General features: G+C 41.8%; 1 protein-coding gene across 1 annotated transcript in view; it reads left to right on the top strand.

The window, feature by feature from the left end:
• Positions 1 to 13,282, top strand: part of ALCAM (activated leukocyte cell adhesion molecule) — a gene marked incomplete in the record, with an annotated part of 1,355,533 nt that overhangs the window by 695,247 nt on the left and 647,004 nt on the right. The window contains 1 exon segment of the mRNA XM_044071096.1: positions 7,742 to 7,924. Coding sequence (XP_043927031.1) covers positions 7,742 to 7,924 — 183 coding nt within the window.

Raw genomic sequence — 13,282 nt, 5'->3', positions numbered from 1 at the left:
AAATGAAATAAAATAATCTGCTTCTTTCAGCTTTTCCCGGTTAGGGGTTGCCACAGCGGATCACCTGTCCGCTCATGACTGGCAGTAGAGTTTTACGGTGTGGAGTTGCCAGCCCAGTGCCCAACCTTCCATGGAAGGCGCACACATACATGCATTCATGCCTAGGGCCAATTTAGAGTATCCAATCCACCTACAGCTTGTCTTTGGGATGTGGGAGGAAACCAGAGCACCCGGAAGAAACCCACATGGCCACAGGGAGGACATGCAGACTCCGCACAGAAAGCACCCCAGCTGAGGATCGAACCGGAGAACCTCTTGCTAATGTTGGTCAGTCCAGTGGTGCAGAGGCGCAGTGTCCATCTGTCCTACCACTGACCCAGGGTTGGGAATGGACTTGAGCTGAGCCATTGGTAGTTCTGATCAGGAGGCATATGATGGAGCAACCACCAGCCAGCAATCTTACCCAGAGGATTGTGGGAATCTGATGTGATCCTCTGGTTGAGACCAGGAGCCTCGGGGGGGGGGGGGGTTACACATCAGCATCCCTGATATCATTACACTAGCAACTCCCTAAAGAAGGATCCTTGAAAACAGCCATAAGTATGATGGCTCCTGGCTTACTGCAGGCAACTCACAGAGGGGACCTCTTGTTCCCAGGGACTGCAAAATGAGTCACTACTGGGGTTGACTTCTTAAGGAGTTAAGGGAGGCCCACTAAGCTAGAGGGTTATGTCAGGAGTACATAGACAATTTGAGGCATGCCGTGGTTGGGTGTATGTGGAAGCAGGCACAACACCTGGAGGGCTGGATGGCACCGACATGAAAGCTTATATATATATATATATATATATATATATATATATATATATATATATATATATATATGGGTCTACTTTACATTACCGAAACGACACTTCACCGACACACAAAACACCGACACCAAATAACCGACAACACACAACACCGACAACTCACAAAACTGAACACAATTACACTGACACAAACAACATAAACTACACATGACACACAATGACATATCCACTAACCCTAACCCTAAGGTCTGACACTACCGCACAGTTACCCTACCCGCACCCTAACCCTAACTCACTTAACCCACCCCTACACCTAAAGACTGTCACTATCGCACACTTAACCTACCTGCACCCTAACCCTAACTCACTTAACCCACCCTAAAACATAAAGCCCGTCACTATCGCACACTCACCCTACCCGCACTCTAAACTGAACTCACTTAACCCGTCCCTAAACTACAGTCCGTCACTATCACACACTTACCTTACCCGAACCCTAACTCCGACACTACCACACACTCACCTTTCCCACACCCTAACCCAAAATCCCACAATATTGCACACTTACCTGACCGCTCCTAACTCCGTCACTATCGCACACTTACCGAGTCGCGCTCACACGTTACCCTTGTCGGTCTTTCAGCTGTCGGCAAATCACCTTTTCGATCAACTCGCTTGTCGGTCGTTTCGTCTCGGTCTTCTGCGTGTTGGTGAAGTGTCGTTTCGGTAATGTAAAGGGGACCCATATATATATATATATATATATATATATATATATATATATATATATATATATCTTTGACTTATGGTGGAGAGAAAATGCTCTAACTGCTACTCTGAGAACCTTTGTTCAATTAGTGTCTCAGATCTTTTGAAAGACTGGCAGGAGGATGGAAGTAATACAACTACAAATGTAAAAATAAACCCCAGTGGTGGAACATAAATATAAGCAGGCTCTACAATAAAAAGGAAAAGCTTATTGCATGTAAAATTTAATGTAACCCACCAAAGGCCAAACACAATCCTGACAAACTTAAAAAACTCTCTTTCCTGATCAAATCTACCAAAGCTAGATATGAAAACAAAGGTCATCCAGAATGATTGAGTCAGATCTGGTATCCCACCTGTAACCCAGAGGATGACAGGACTAAAGCCAAGTATACCCCATTGGGGAAACTTTTTCTTGCTCTAAACCGATGTCAGTAAAAGTCAATAAATGTATTTCTTGTGGAAAGCAAATACCTCGCAAAGATTTTCAGTCATACTGTATTCCTTGGCTAGGCCCTGACCACAACGTACCTCACTGTCGGTTTTGTGCCTTATTTAAGTAACAAACTATTCATCGTTGGTATATTTATGCTTCTAAATATTTTGGTACTGTTTAATTATCCAGATATGTCTTCGGTAAGCCATCTGACTATCGACATTCTGAAAAAATGCAAAGATAAAGACAGAGACAAGTCACTTAGGTCCAAAGCTGCCGACGACGCTTCTGCTAAGCCAGTCGCCAGTTCGCCGGTACTCAGTGAGGCACTTTCGCAGCCCCTGATACCCGCTACTTCAGATTTTTAGGCCTCTACTGAGACCCATTCAGAGTGCAGTATGCCGCGAAATGCTTCAACTATGGAACCTGCGGATGTCTCTACCTTGGATGGGTCTGGAGCCGCTTTGCAGGCACCGGCTTCTGAGGGTGTATTCAGGCCTGCTGACTTGCATGGTTGATGCCTATTTTGGTGAGTTTATCAGTAATTCCTGAGTGAGGAATGGTATCAAAGGCCTTGAGCAGATCATCCATGGCTTTGGCAACTGACTCGAAAAAGTCAACCAGGTTAAGTAGGCAGGATCTTCCTTTAACAAAGCCAAATTGCGTGGGGTCCAGGGTTTGGAGATTACCTATATCCATTTTAATCAGGTCCATGATGATGCACTCCATAACTTTACATATCAGATTCTTCAAGCTAATGGGGCGATAATTCCCAGGGTTTGTAGTCGGTCCCCCTTTATGGAGAGGGATGACTGTAGCAGTGCACCATTTAGTAGGGACAAAGCCTGAGGTAAGGCTGTCACTGAACAGGGCACACAGATGTGGCGCCAGTTTGTTTTGTAGTTCATGTAGAACACAGGCCGAGATATTGTCAGGTCCCATGGATGCTGTATTCTTGGAAATGCTGGGTACTTGGCATTCTTTCGGTATTGTGATTGGTCCTTTTGGAGGAGAGAGAGGAGTAAAGTTGGCACTGACTCTGCTGGCCAGTATGTTGGCAATATCTGTTGGCTCAGTATAGGAGGTGCCATTGTGCAGTAACTCTGAGCAAATCTTGGTATTGCCATGGAGGTTCTTGATATAGCTGTAGAAGGCTTTGTGGTTGTTTGTGTCCATCACAATTCTGCCTTCCTAGCTGGCTTTAGAGGATTTGATAAGGGATCTCAACTTTTTGTTGAGGCCAATAAGGAAATTTTTTTGCAGTCTTGGGACTTCACCTTTTTCTGCAGCAGTTTCTTCCTTCTGTTGGAGAGTTTATTGATGTCTGGGGACCACCAGATTGGCTTCCTTTTTTTGAAAGAGAGTGTCTTGGTTCTATTGGGTATGGCTAGTTCCATGCATTTATGTACATGTTCGTACAGAGTATTGGTGTATGATTCAGCTGTCATGCAGCTATTTTCCTCTGTTTTTAGGAGACCAAAGTCAGCTTTGGAGAAATTTTTCAAGGTGGTTACCTTTGCAGGGGGAGAGGTATGGGTAAAATGTAGATTTCCATGGTGATTAGTTTGTGGTTGATCTAACCAGGGAGGAATCAACTATTGGTATAGAGCAGTGGTCGCCCAGGTTAGTGATAACCAGGTCAAGGATGATGCTTCCTCTAGTGAGCATCAGGATGAGCTGGTTCAGGGCATTGGAATTGATTAATTCCAGGAAGCGTTGGGCCAGTGCATTGGTACTAGAGTAGTTTTCCCAGTTGATGGAGGGGTAGTTGAAGTCTCCTAGTATGAGAGTATTGGGCTAGATCTTGAATGATTCCAGGGTGCTTAGGAATGTGGAGTGCGAGTCTAAGGACATGGGTGGGGTCCTATAGCAAGCTGTGACCTGAATCACCATCTTTACCCAGTGTTAGTTGTTTCTGAAGTATCTCAGATGCATTATGCTGGGCTACTAGTCTGGAGATGGGCAAATCCTTAACGAATATGGATACACCACCGCCTTTGGAGCTTTCAGCCATGTTCTGGGGCCGAAAGGTATGGAATGAGCCGCAGCCTGGAAGTGAGGGGTGCTTTTTGACGCTTTAAACCAGGTCTCCGTTACAGCACAAATGTAGACATTCTCCATTTTGAGGAGCGCTTCGAGTGAGTGCATCTTGAGATTTAGACTTCTAGCGTTGAGCCGCATGACCCTCAGATTGCATTTGTTTGTAGCTGTTACGGTGGAATTTTGGTCTTTGGAACACCACCTAAAAAAAGCACTATAGTTGTAGCAAGAGCCTTAGCCAGTACCCAGAATCCCAGGGGTGACAGATGCAGGCCATCTCTGGCAAAGCATCGAGGCCTGTCAGTCATGTCATCCCATGTAGACAGGTAATGGATCCCCTTAGAATGACACCAGAAACAGCCAATTGTTGAAGTCAGTCATTTTCTGCTTGTACTGTGGTATCATTCTGGGTGATGGTATGATACTGCTTACAGCTAGTGTCATACCTGCCTGGGCCACATAATCCGAGAGCTCCTCCATGTCTCTTAAGGTGCATGTCAGGTCATTCACACCGACATGGACAATGACTGAGTCATACTTGTACTTGTTGAGGGACCTGAGTGCATGTGTTATGTGGACGATCCTGGTACCTGATACTGACTGTTACCTTCTCCTTATTCAGCCTAGTGGTGAGTAGGACATCTGTGTGCCTCACTATTGAGGCTCCTATGATTAGTGTATTGGGCAAAGTGTTTTGCCTTAAGGGCTTAGGGTGAGGGGCACACTGTGGAGGTGTGCTGTGTGTCCTGTAGTTGGTGCTGTGTTGTGGTGGTCAAGTGCATTTCTACCTTGGAGGTCTCTGCTATTTGGGTAGATTTCTTTTGAGAGCCTCCACAAAGGTGGGTGTGTGATTTGTGTTTCTATGTGTGAGCTGCGATGGTGGGTGTCCTGGAGGGCTATGTGTTCCATGTGGTGTAGTGCAAGTGTTGACCTTCTCCTCTTGACTAGCTAGTCCAGTCTTGGCTGGAGAGTGCATAGCTTCCAATTTGGTGATGTAAGTGCATCTCTCACAAGTCTGAGTGTTGGGAGGTAAGAGGAGAAGGTTGTCTGTGTACATGAGCCAGTTGCTACACTTCCTCATAATGCACAAGTGCACCAGGTTAGCAGGAGAAAACACAGGAAACTCCCCTTTAATCATACCAAGAGGGGTGTTCATAACTAATAAGTACTGGTGCTATTTACTGTGTAAAACAACTAGTGTTGATAGTAACTAGTTGTGCTACAAAAGCCTGTTGAAGGGCAGAGTGATTAAGCGATTAGAAGTGTAAGAGAGAAAAGAAGAGATATAAAGGGAAATTTCAACAGACTTTCTAGCACCTGTAATAGTTTGCCTCAGCTCAACGCCACTGTGTGGAGCTTAAACAAGCACAAACCCATGCAAACACAGGCTTTTAAACCAGAAAGGGGAAAAGGATGGAAAAACTGCCCAAATGGCTAATAAACTACAATTTCTGGGTCAGAAACCACTCCTGTTGTGGTAGATAGGCTACCTAGAGCTTACCACTCCCACTGATAAGCTAGAAGACTTCCTTCCAACACAGAAAGGCCTGGGAGGACTCAGAAACTTTCAAATAGTTTAGGATACAGCAACTCTATCTGGACTACACTAGTCACAGGAAAGGTGGGAAACAAGGCAGAGAACATGGCAAAAACTACTTAATACAGGAAAAATAGGCTAAAAATGGAGTGCAGGCTAACATACTTGAGTGTGTAGCAGTATTAAAACGAATAAAGTTTAAATAAATGCAGTTACTTAAGAAACACCTAAAAACAAGTGTAGAATGCAGTAAATAAGCAAAAAATCAAAATGGAGGCACTTAAAGTATCTCTTTCTCCTTCTAGTTGCTCTTGCAGTCAGCAGGATGACAATTCTGGATCTGTGCGATCTGCAGAGAAAGGTTAGGTTGGGATGGTGGGGGGACCCGCATTGATAGTCAGTCCAGCCTGCTCTCTTACACCTAACCCTTGCCTCTTTGCGGAATGAACTAGTTTTACTCTCCTAACCTGGTCAAGGATTGAATGGGTTATGGGGGCTTTTGCCCTGTCCAGGGAATGAATGGACCTGGCTATTGCCCAGTTGGAGAAATGACTGAACTAACTGGATGTATGCAAGAAAGCTATTGGGCAGATTGTTTGGCATGAAAAAAGCTATTCTGTAAACAGTATCCATCAAACATTATTGCTGTTTATTACTTAAGATTGCTTTATTTCTGGAAACATGAAAGAAAGTGGTATTAGGCCAGTTTTATTGTAGAACTTGTATATCTTACAGTGTGTTTGAAGTGAAAAATGTGTTTAAGTGCAAGGTGATAAACATTGACCATTGAATGATCAATTCTGCCTATTTGTTGCAGTAACCTCTGTATGATTCTCTTTTTTTTCCATATTTGTATAAAGCATTCCACAAGATCCCTGCAGTTTGGAGTTAAAAATCTCTTTCGCATGTCATTTTGTGCATGTTTCTATTCTGGTTTCAGATTGTATTGGCCTGGCCTCTGCCGCTTCTCTGCATATAAATGTACTTCCCTATGTCTTTTAGTTTCCCTTTTGCCCCTGCGACATTTTAATTTGTTTTTGTTTGGTGTATTACGTATTAAATGAGCCTGTTTTCACTAATGAGAATGAAATGTATGCTATGTTTAATGTGCCTTAGTTTTGGTTACTGTGTGTATCCTGATGATGAACAAATACAACAGTGAACCTCTTGTTCTCTGTTACGGTTCAGTATTGTGGCCTGCAAGTTTTGCTTTTATTTAGGTTGCCAGTTTTCCATATATGTAGCCTCAGCTTAGATGCCTACTTCTTTTAATATTGCAAGGGTAGTTCAACAACTCTTCATACTTACTACTAGATTTGGTTAACATTTTGCCTTCCAGGGAATTTGTGTAGGCATAATTGTTAAAAGGAAAGTAGTTGATTGGTTTAGTGTATTTGTTTGGTTGCCAAAAGTAAATTAAATGTCTGTACGCAGGCTGAGATATTGTGTGTATGTAACAGGCAGTGAAACTGTTGCTGGTTCCAGATTCGTTAGTCCTTAATGTGGTATGGTCATACAATTTAAAATGCTGTTTTTAAGGGAAATAACATTTTTCATCAGGGTCTGCTGCATCTGGAAAGTGACATTTTTTTGAGTTGCAAAGTGTTTGTGTAATTAACAGACTGTTAGTGAACTCAGCACTCAGACCCCCTTCCCTCAGAGGAGTGTTTTTGTTGGGTTGATTACATCTGATTCAGCTTTTATGACCCACTGTTCATTAGACATCCTGTAGTAAAGTATGGAGGAGATATGTCAGTAACGTGGCAGGTACTGTGGCAGTTTATAATGGTTGTGATATGGGAGTACATGGCAGATGCTGTGACAGTATAGAATGGCAGTGATATGGCAGTACATAGTGGATGATGATGGCATATTGTGAATAATCTGTATGAAAAAGAGCTGTTCATTTAAAATGTCACTGCAGAAGATCCTTGAATGTCCAAGCCTCATTTATCCAGTTCTCCATATTATCTTTAGTGTTGCATCCTTCCTTAATCTGTAATTTCAGTTGTGTAAGCATATATGATGTCCCGTCTGAATTTTCTGAGTATAGTTCAGACGTAGAAAATAGCAGATTCTAAAATAGGAATCATTTTGCATGAGGAAGTATGTTGATTTATCATTTTAATTTGTATTTTTATTTGATAGATGTTGAAATAAACTTGCGTATAGAGAAGAATCCAACAAGTTCATTTTATACCACAACATCTGAACTACACTACAAAGCTAAAAAAGAAGATGTCCACTCTGATTTTTCCTGTCAGGTGACTTTCTTCGTACCATCTGGACAGAATTCGTCTCTCTCCAGGAAGGAATATTTTGACGTGCACTGTAAGTACCACTTGGGAAGAATGCTTTCTGCTTCTTTAATTTTTTATTTATTTATCCGTTAAAAATATGCATGTTTCTGTGCTTGCTACATGTTGGAGCTGTCCCAAACATGCAAAAGCAGTGCTGCAGTCCTAGCTGGCAGAAATGTATCATATCTCTTTTGACAGGATACAGGTGGAAAAGATCATCAGCAGAAATATGTGCAATATTTTTCAAAGGTTCTCCAATTATAGACTTACCTATATTGTAGCTTTGCCATTGTTATTTATGTTTTGAATTTCTTAATCAGTTCAGTAGATGGCATCTGTAAAACTGACATACAAGGTGTAATAAGGTACTTTGGCAGTAACTTCTATAAATTAAAAAGTAAATAAGAAGTTAGGATAACAAGGAGAAAGTGCTTCTACACCACTTCTTTGGCCACTTAGCTTCAAAGACACATCAGCAAGGGCCTTCTTGCAAGTTTTATGTTAACTGTTTGCTTCCATCTTAATGATCCCCTTATCCAAGCTTCACATGAAGAACAGTCTGAAAATGGTAAATCCCTGGTCCCAACAGTCAAGAGAGAGGTTAAGTGGTGAGCACATCAGGTGCTGGTCAGCTCAGGTCTACCACTTGTAATGCCAATTACTCTCATACCTTGACCACAGGTGTCCCAGATTATGCTTGCAGGAACACATACAGGCCATCTGAAAGTACAGAGAAAATGGAGCACCAGACAGATAAGCAAATTTGAACGAGAGATGATGGCTGTGATTTTCACAATACAGAATTTTCAGACAAATGTTATGTCATGGAACATTAAATATAACAGACTGGAGTTAATGGTATTGTGATGCATTGTCAGACAGTGTGGGGACAGAATGATGTTCAGTGTTAAGGTTGACTGTAGTGGCCTAGGAGCTGGTATTGGAGCATGACCTCCACCTTCAAACCATGTATGTCCACTCAAACCAAATCTCAGTAGCAAATCATATAAGCAGGTCATTTTCCTACTACATAGGGGAAAGCTGAACAAGCAAGTCATTCATGCATAGGTGGTAAAGTACAGATTCCACAGAGATCTACCAGTTTGCCTCAGAGTAGCTGTCATCTAAGGATGTTCTGTTTTCAGGTACACATGCAATAGAGCTTTGGCAGTGAATGATTATTTGTCCTTCTGTATGCATTTCTGGCTTTCCTACACACTCCAGAGAGTGCCTGTAAAAGCAAGAAGTAATAATGGTCATTCTAATAGTCCCAGTATGACCAAGGCAAGCGTGCTTTTCCTGACTCACATGTATGAGTATAGAAGGGACGTTTAATCTTTTTCAGTCCATTGCCCCTGTCTAATGCAGCAGAAAGGGTCTATATTACAAGCTCGAAAGCTGAAAAGAGCGAATGGTCTTTGGTCGAGCTGTAAATATCGAACATACTAAATAGCGAAGACACGGAATAGCGATTTATTTTTTCCAGGGAAAATAAATCACTGCTCCTCAAAAAAAAAAAAAAAAAAACGCAAACACAACACACCCCCTACTTAAATATATCAACTCTGAGATTGCACCACATTGCAGGAAATGGCAAACTCCCAAAAACAACCCAGTGATTTTTTTTTTCCCTGGGGAAAAAAATCACTGTTCTTTGTCTTCGCTCTTTAGTGCATTCAGTAGTTATAGCTCGATCAAAGAGCGTTCGCTCTTTTAACCGTTCAAGCTTCTGATACTGACCCCAGCAGAAAGGATCCCTGGACTCAAATGCATAGGTGATACAGTCTAGCTCCATTCAGGGGCCCATTTCAAAGCCATCACTAGGAAGTCTTCCAAAAGAAACAGATTTGTCAGTTTCTTGCATTTATAGTCTGATGCAACCTGGAGATGCCTCTACACCTGTCCTTCTCAATATCTTGGCAAGACTTTGTGAGAGGGACTTAACTTATGCCTCAGTTATGGCATGCCTCCATGCAGATTCTGCCTTGTCATACCATTCTCACTCTAACAATTCTTATGAAGGCTATATACCTGAGGCCTACTGGTCGACTTTTCTGTTTATGTGGAATTTTTTTTTTTAATAGACTGACTTTGCCTCCTTTTGAGACAGATAATTCAACAGCATTAAATTTTCCTGTTGGAAGACACTGCTTTGATGGCCATTACTTCTGCCAGAAGAATTTCTGACCTGGAGGGCTTAAAGTATATAGGACTTTATAAAGACTTTCTTCTATATAGTCTTTCACACAGACATGGTAGGACTTGGACCTAACTTCTCCCATATGCCTAAAGTGGTCTGAAAATTAGCATTTAATTAGACTTTATGTAGTAGTCTTTATCACAAAAGACAAAACAAAGCTGTCTTTTTTAACAACCTATTTGACCCATTTCTTCCTCCAGTGTGACAAAAGCCCTCTAGCCCATTCTTTCCCTAGTAGAGGTAAGAAATGGTGTTGGAGAGTAGACCAGTCTGCAGATCTGTGTACTGTCCTATCTCCACTCAGTGCAGCAGTTTTGTGAGCACCGGCATAGCTGCCTTTGGGAGGTGCATGCGCGACCAAACAGCCCACAACTTTCTGTAATGCTGTAGCATTACACCTGAATTCCTGTTGGCGTCACCAGATGAGTAAGTGGAGTCATCCTCTTACTCCCATCTTTCCCTGCCATGTCCCTTGAGTGCTTGTGTTACTAGTTGAACATGGGTAATCTGGGTGCAGTCGAGGCTTTATCCCTCTGTGCCATGGGGTTGGGTCAACAAAAGGGAAATGTTGTCATGTGTGATGGATGTGCCCAGGCAATTTGAGATTTTGCAGTGTAAGGACAAGGGCGTTTAGTCACACTGGCCAGCTTTTTTGTCTCCTTTATGCCAGTTATACAATGCAGACATTGATAAAGCAAACTTATGACTGGCTCCCTGTAGTACATTATGTTGTGAACATCACTGTAAAGCACTTCTGCCAGAGGAACTGTAACAGCAGCAGCTTTTATTTATTTGTATTTAACATCTGTTAGCTGGGGAACAGTGCTGATCAAATGCAACAAATTTCAGTCTCAGCCCCAGAGAAGACAGAGTTGAAGTACAAATGAGCTAATATATACATAAAAGCACAAGTACATTAGAATATACAAAAACAGTAGTCAGATAAACAGAATTTGAAAAGCAGTGACCTGGGCCACCATCTTTAACGTTCTAGAAACATTGCATACTAAATACACAACCCCAAAGCAGGGCAGAATTTTTGCCAGTAGTGTTCAGTAAAGTATATTTTAATAGCATCCCCAGTCTTGGGTGCAGCTTCCCCTTAGGGAGCAAACTGCTGTAGTACTATTTCCACATATGAGGAATGATACTGCAGCAGTGATCCTTATAGTGAACATAGTGCTGTTTTGGGACCATATTCATCTCAGCACTAGATGAGAGGATCACTGCTACAGTTTGGGTCCCTAACCATCTTGCACACTGCACTGGAGCCCATCTGTTGATGTATTTCACTATTGGTCAGGGTATCTCTACTCATCCTACAGGACCTTTCTGCCTAGGCTGAATTAGCAAGCTACTGAAGGGTTGGGGAAGAGCCTAGCATGTCTGTGTCCTGGTTGCCCCTTCATAACCTAAGGGCACTTTTGTTGTTGGCTTCTTTTTATTTTTTATATTAAGAAACATCTCTATTGAATTTTCACATATGACATAGGCAATCATACATTTTATATAATTGAAAACAAACCATATTGACATATTTTCAGTTGTAAACATTATACATCACTTATAATCTTCTATAAAGTCATTGTCAATCAAGCATTACATAGATCATTCAATCCTTGCCTTTCCTTAAACCTCATTCCTCCTCCTAAACATTATTCTGCATGTATTGTTCCACAATTCCCATTTTATTCTATCTAATTTGCTCGTATCCTTTTCTAAAGATCCTATTTCCAGTTATTTTTATCTCTGTTACTATATTCACCACTTTTAGTACGGTTGGTTTAGACTTTGATTTTTATTTTCTAGTAATTGCTTTCTTGGCAGCCACCAGAATTAAACTCAGCAAGGCATTACTTTGTCATGGCAATTCGGATTCTGTATCACAGCCTAAAAAATATAATTTCCATAGTTGCACCAGTTTGCTCACCCAGTATTCCCAACAGAGTAGTCTGCTGGGAATTTTTAAAGTCTGCCAAATCATTACACTCCCAAAAATATGTTCCCAATTACCTCTTTCCTCCACATCACACGTCCAACATTTGCAATCTATCTGAGGAAAACTTCTTTGAAGTATAAAAATACTTATGCAAACAGTTCCAAGCAAAAATCCTAAATGTTCTAGACTTTGGTGCATATTTGGGAGCCATGCATATATCCTCCCATTGTTTCTTTTCAAATTATTTATCCAGTCTCTCGCTCGAATCCTTTCTAACCACCACTGATTTGATTACAATAGTTATTGTGCAATATTTCATATGCCTTACTAATTATCCCCTTTATTTAACAGCAGCTTCTATTCTAAGTTCTGCTAAAAACTCTTCTAGTACTGGGCTTTCACTTAGGTTCCCCCATCCCTATTTGTTGTTGACTTCTTACTCCAAAAAAGAGCAGATGATGAGGCAGGTTTCTGTCCCTTTTACTACTGCGCATCCTGCTAATGTCCACAGTGGTGGGATGAGATCACCTCTGCGCTGGAGACATCCAACAGGGTAGACATTTGCCTTTGGAATAATTGATATGTATAAGGAATTATGCTACAGCAGTTATTCTCTTACTTGACTATCTTCTGTTACTGTGAGTACACTTGTACAACTATACTGTTTGCAAACACTGGCACCACATGGTCCACTGAATTCACTTCATATGGAGGTATGCAGGGGCATATTGAATATTGCAGCCTTTCTTAATCTCAGAATATGGAGTGTTGGTGTTGTATATGTCTTGCGTGTGTGTGCTTACCTGTGATGCCAAAACTGTAACTTCCCAGACTATCTCCATGGGAAGATTTGGCCAGAATGGAGATGAGTCAAGATCTGCACTGAGGGACGTCATCTTCTCCACTTTATAGTCAACCCCCCCACCCCCACCGCAAAAAAAAAGAAAATTGTAACCTTGTTAGTGTTTGAAGGTAGGTGACTTTATAAAGGAAGCCATCTTCAGACAATCATCTAAGTATAAGAATACAAGGAGACCTTTCTCCTGTAATGACTTTGTCAAACCTTTACTAAAAACTCTGGGCAGAGGACAGACTAATTCCTCACTGGAAGGCTGGAAGAGGAGTAGAGAGTGGGACTGCTCTATAAGCTTACCTGACATCAGCTGCAGCTTTAAGGCAGCCCTTAATAAAGGGAACACAAGGATGTTCTCAGGTATAGGTTCATAGGTGGGTACTAGGCTATCTGCCTA

This window comes from Protopterus annectens, chromosome 5.part0, assembly GCF_019279795.1.
Source record: "Protopterus annectens isolate FY-2018-M chromosome 5.part0, PAN1.0, whole genome shotgun sequence".
Classification (NCBI taxonomy): domain Eukaryota; kingdom Metazoa; phylum Chordata; order Ceratodontiformes; family Protopteridae; genus Protopterus; species Protopterus annectens.
Note: the sequence above shows the minus strand (reverse complement) of the source record. Positions and strands in the feature narration are given on the sequence as shown.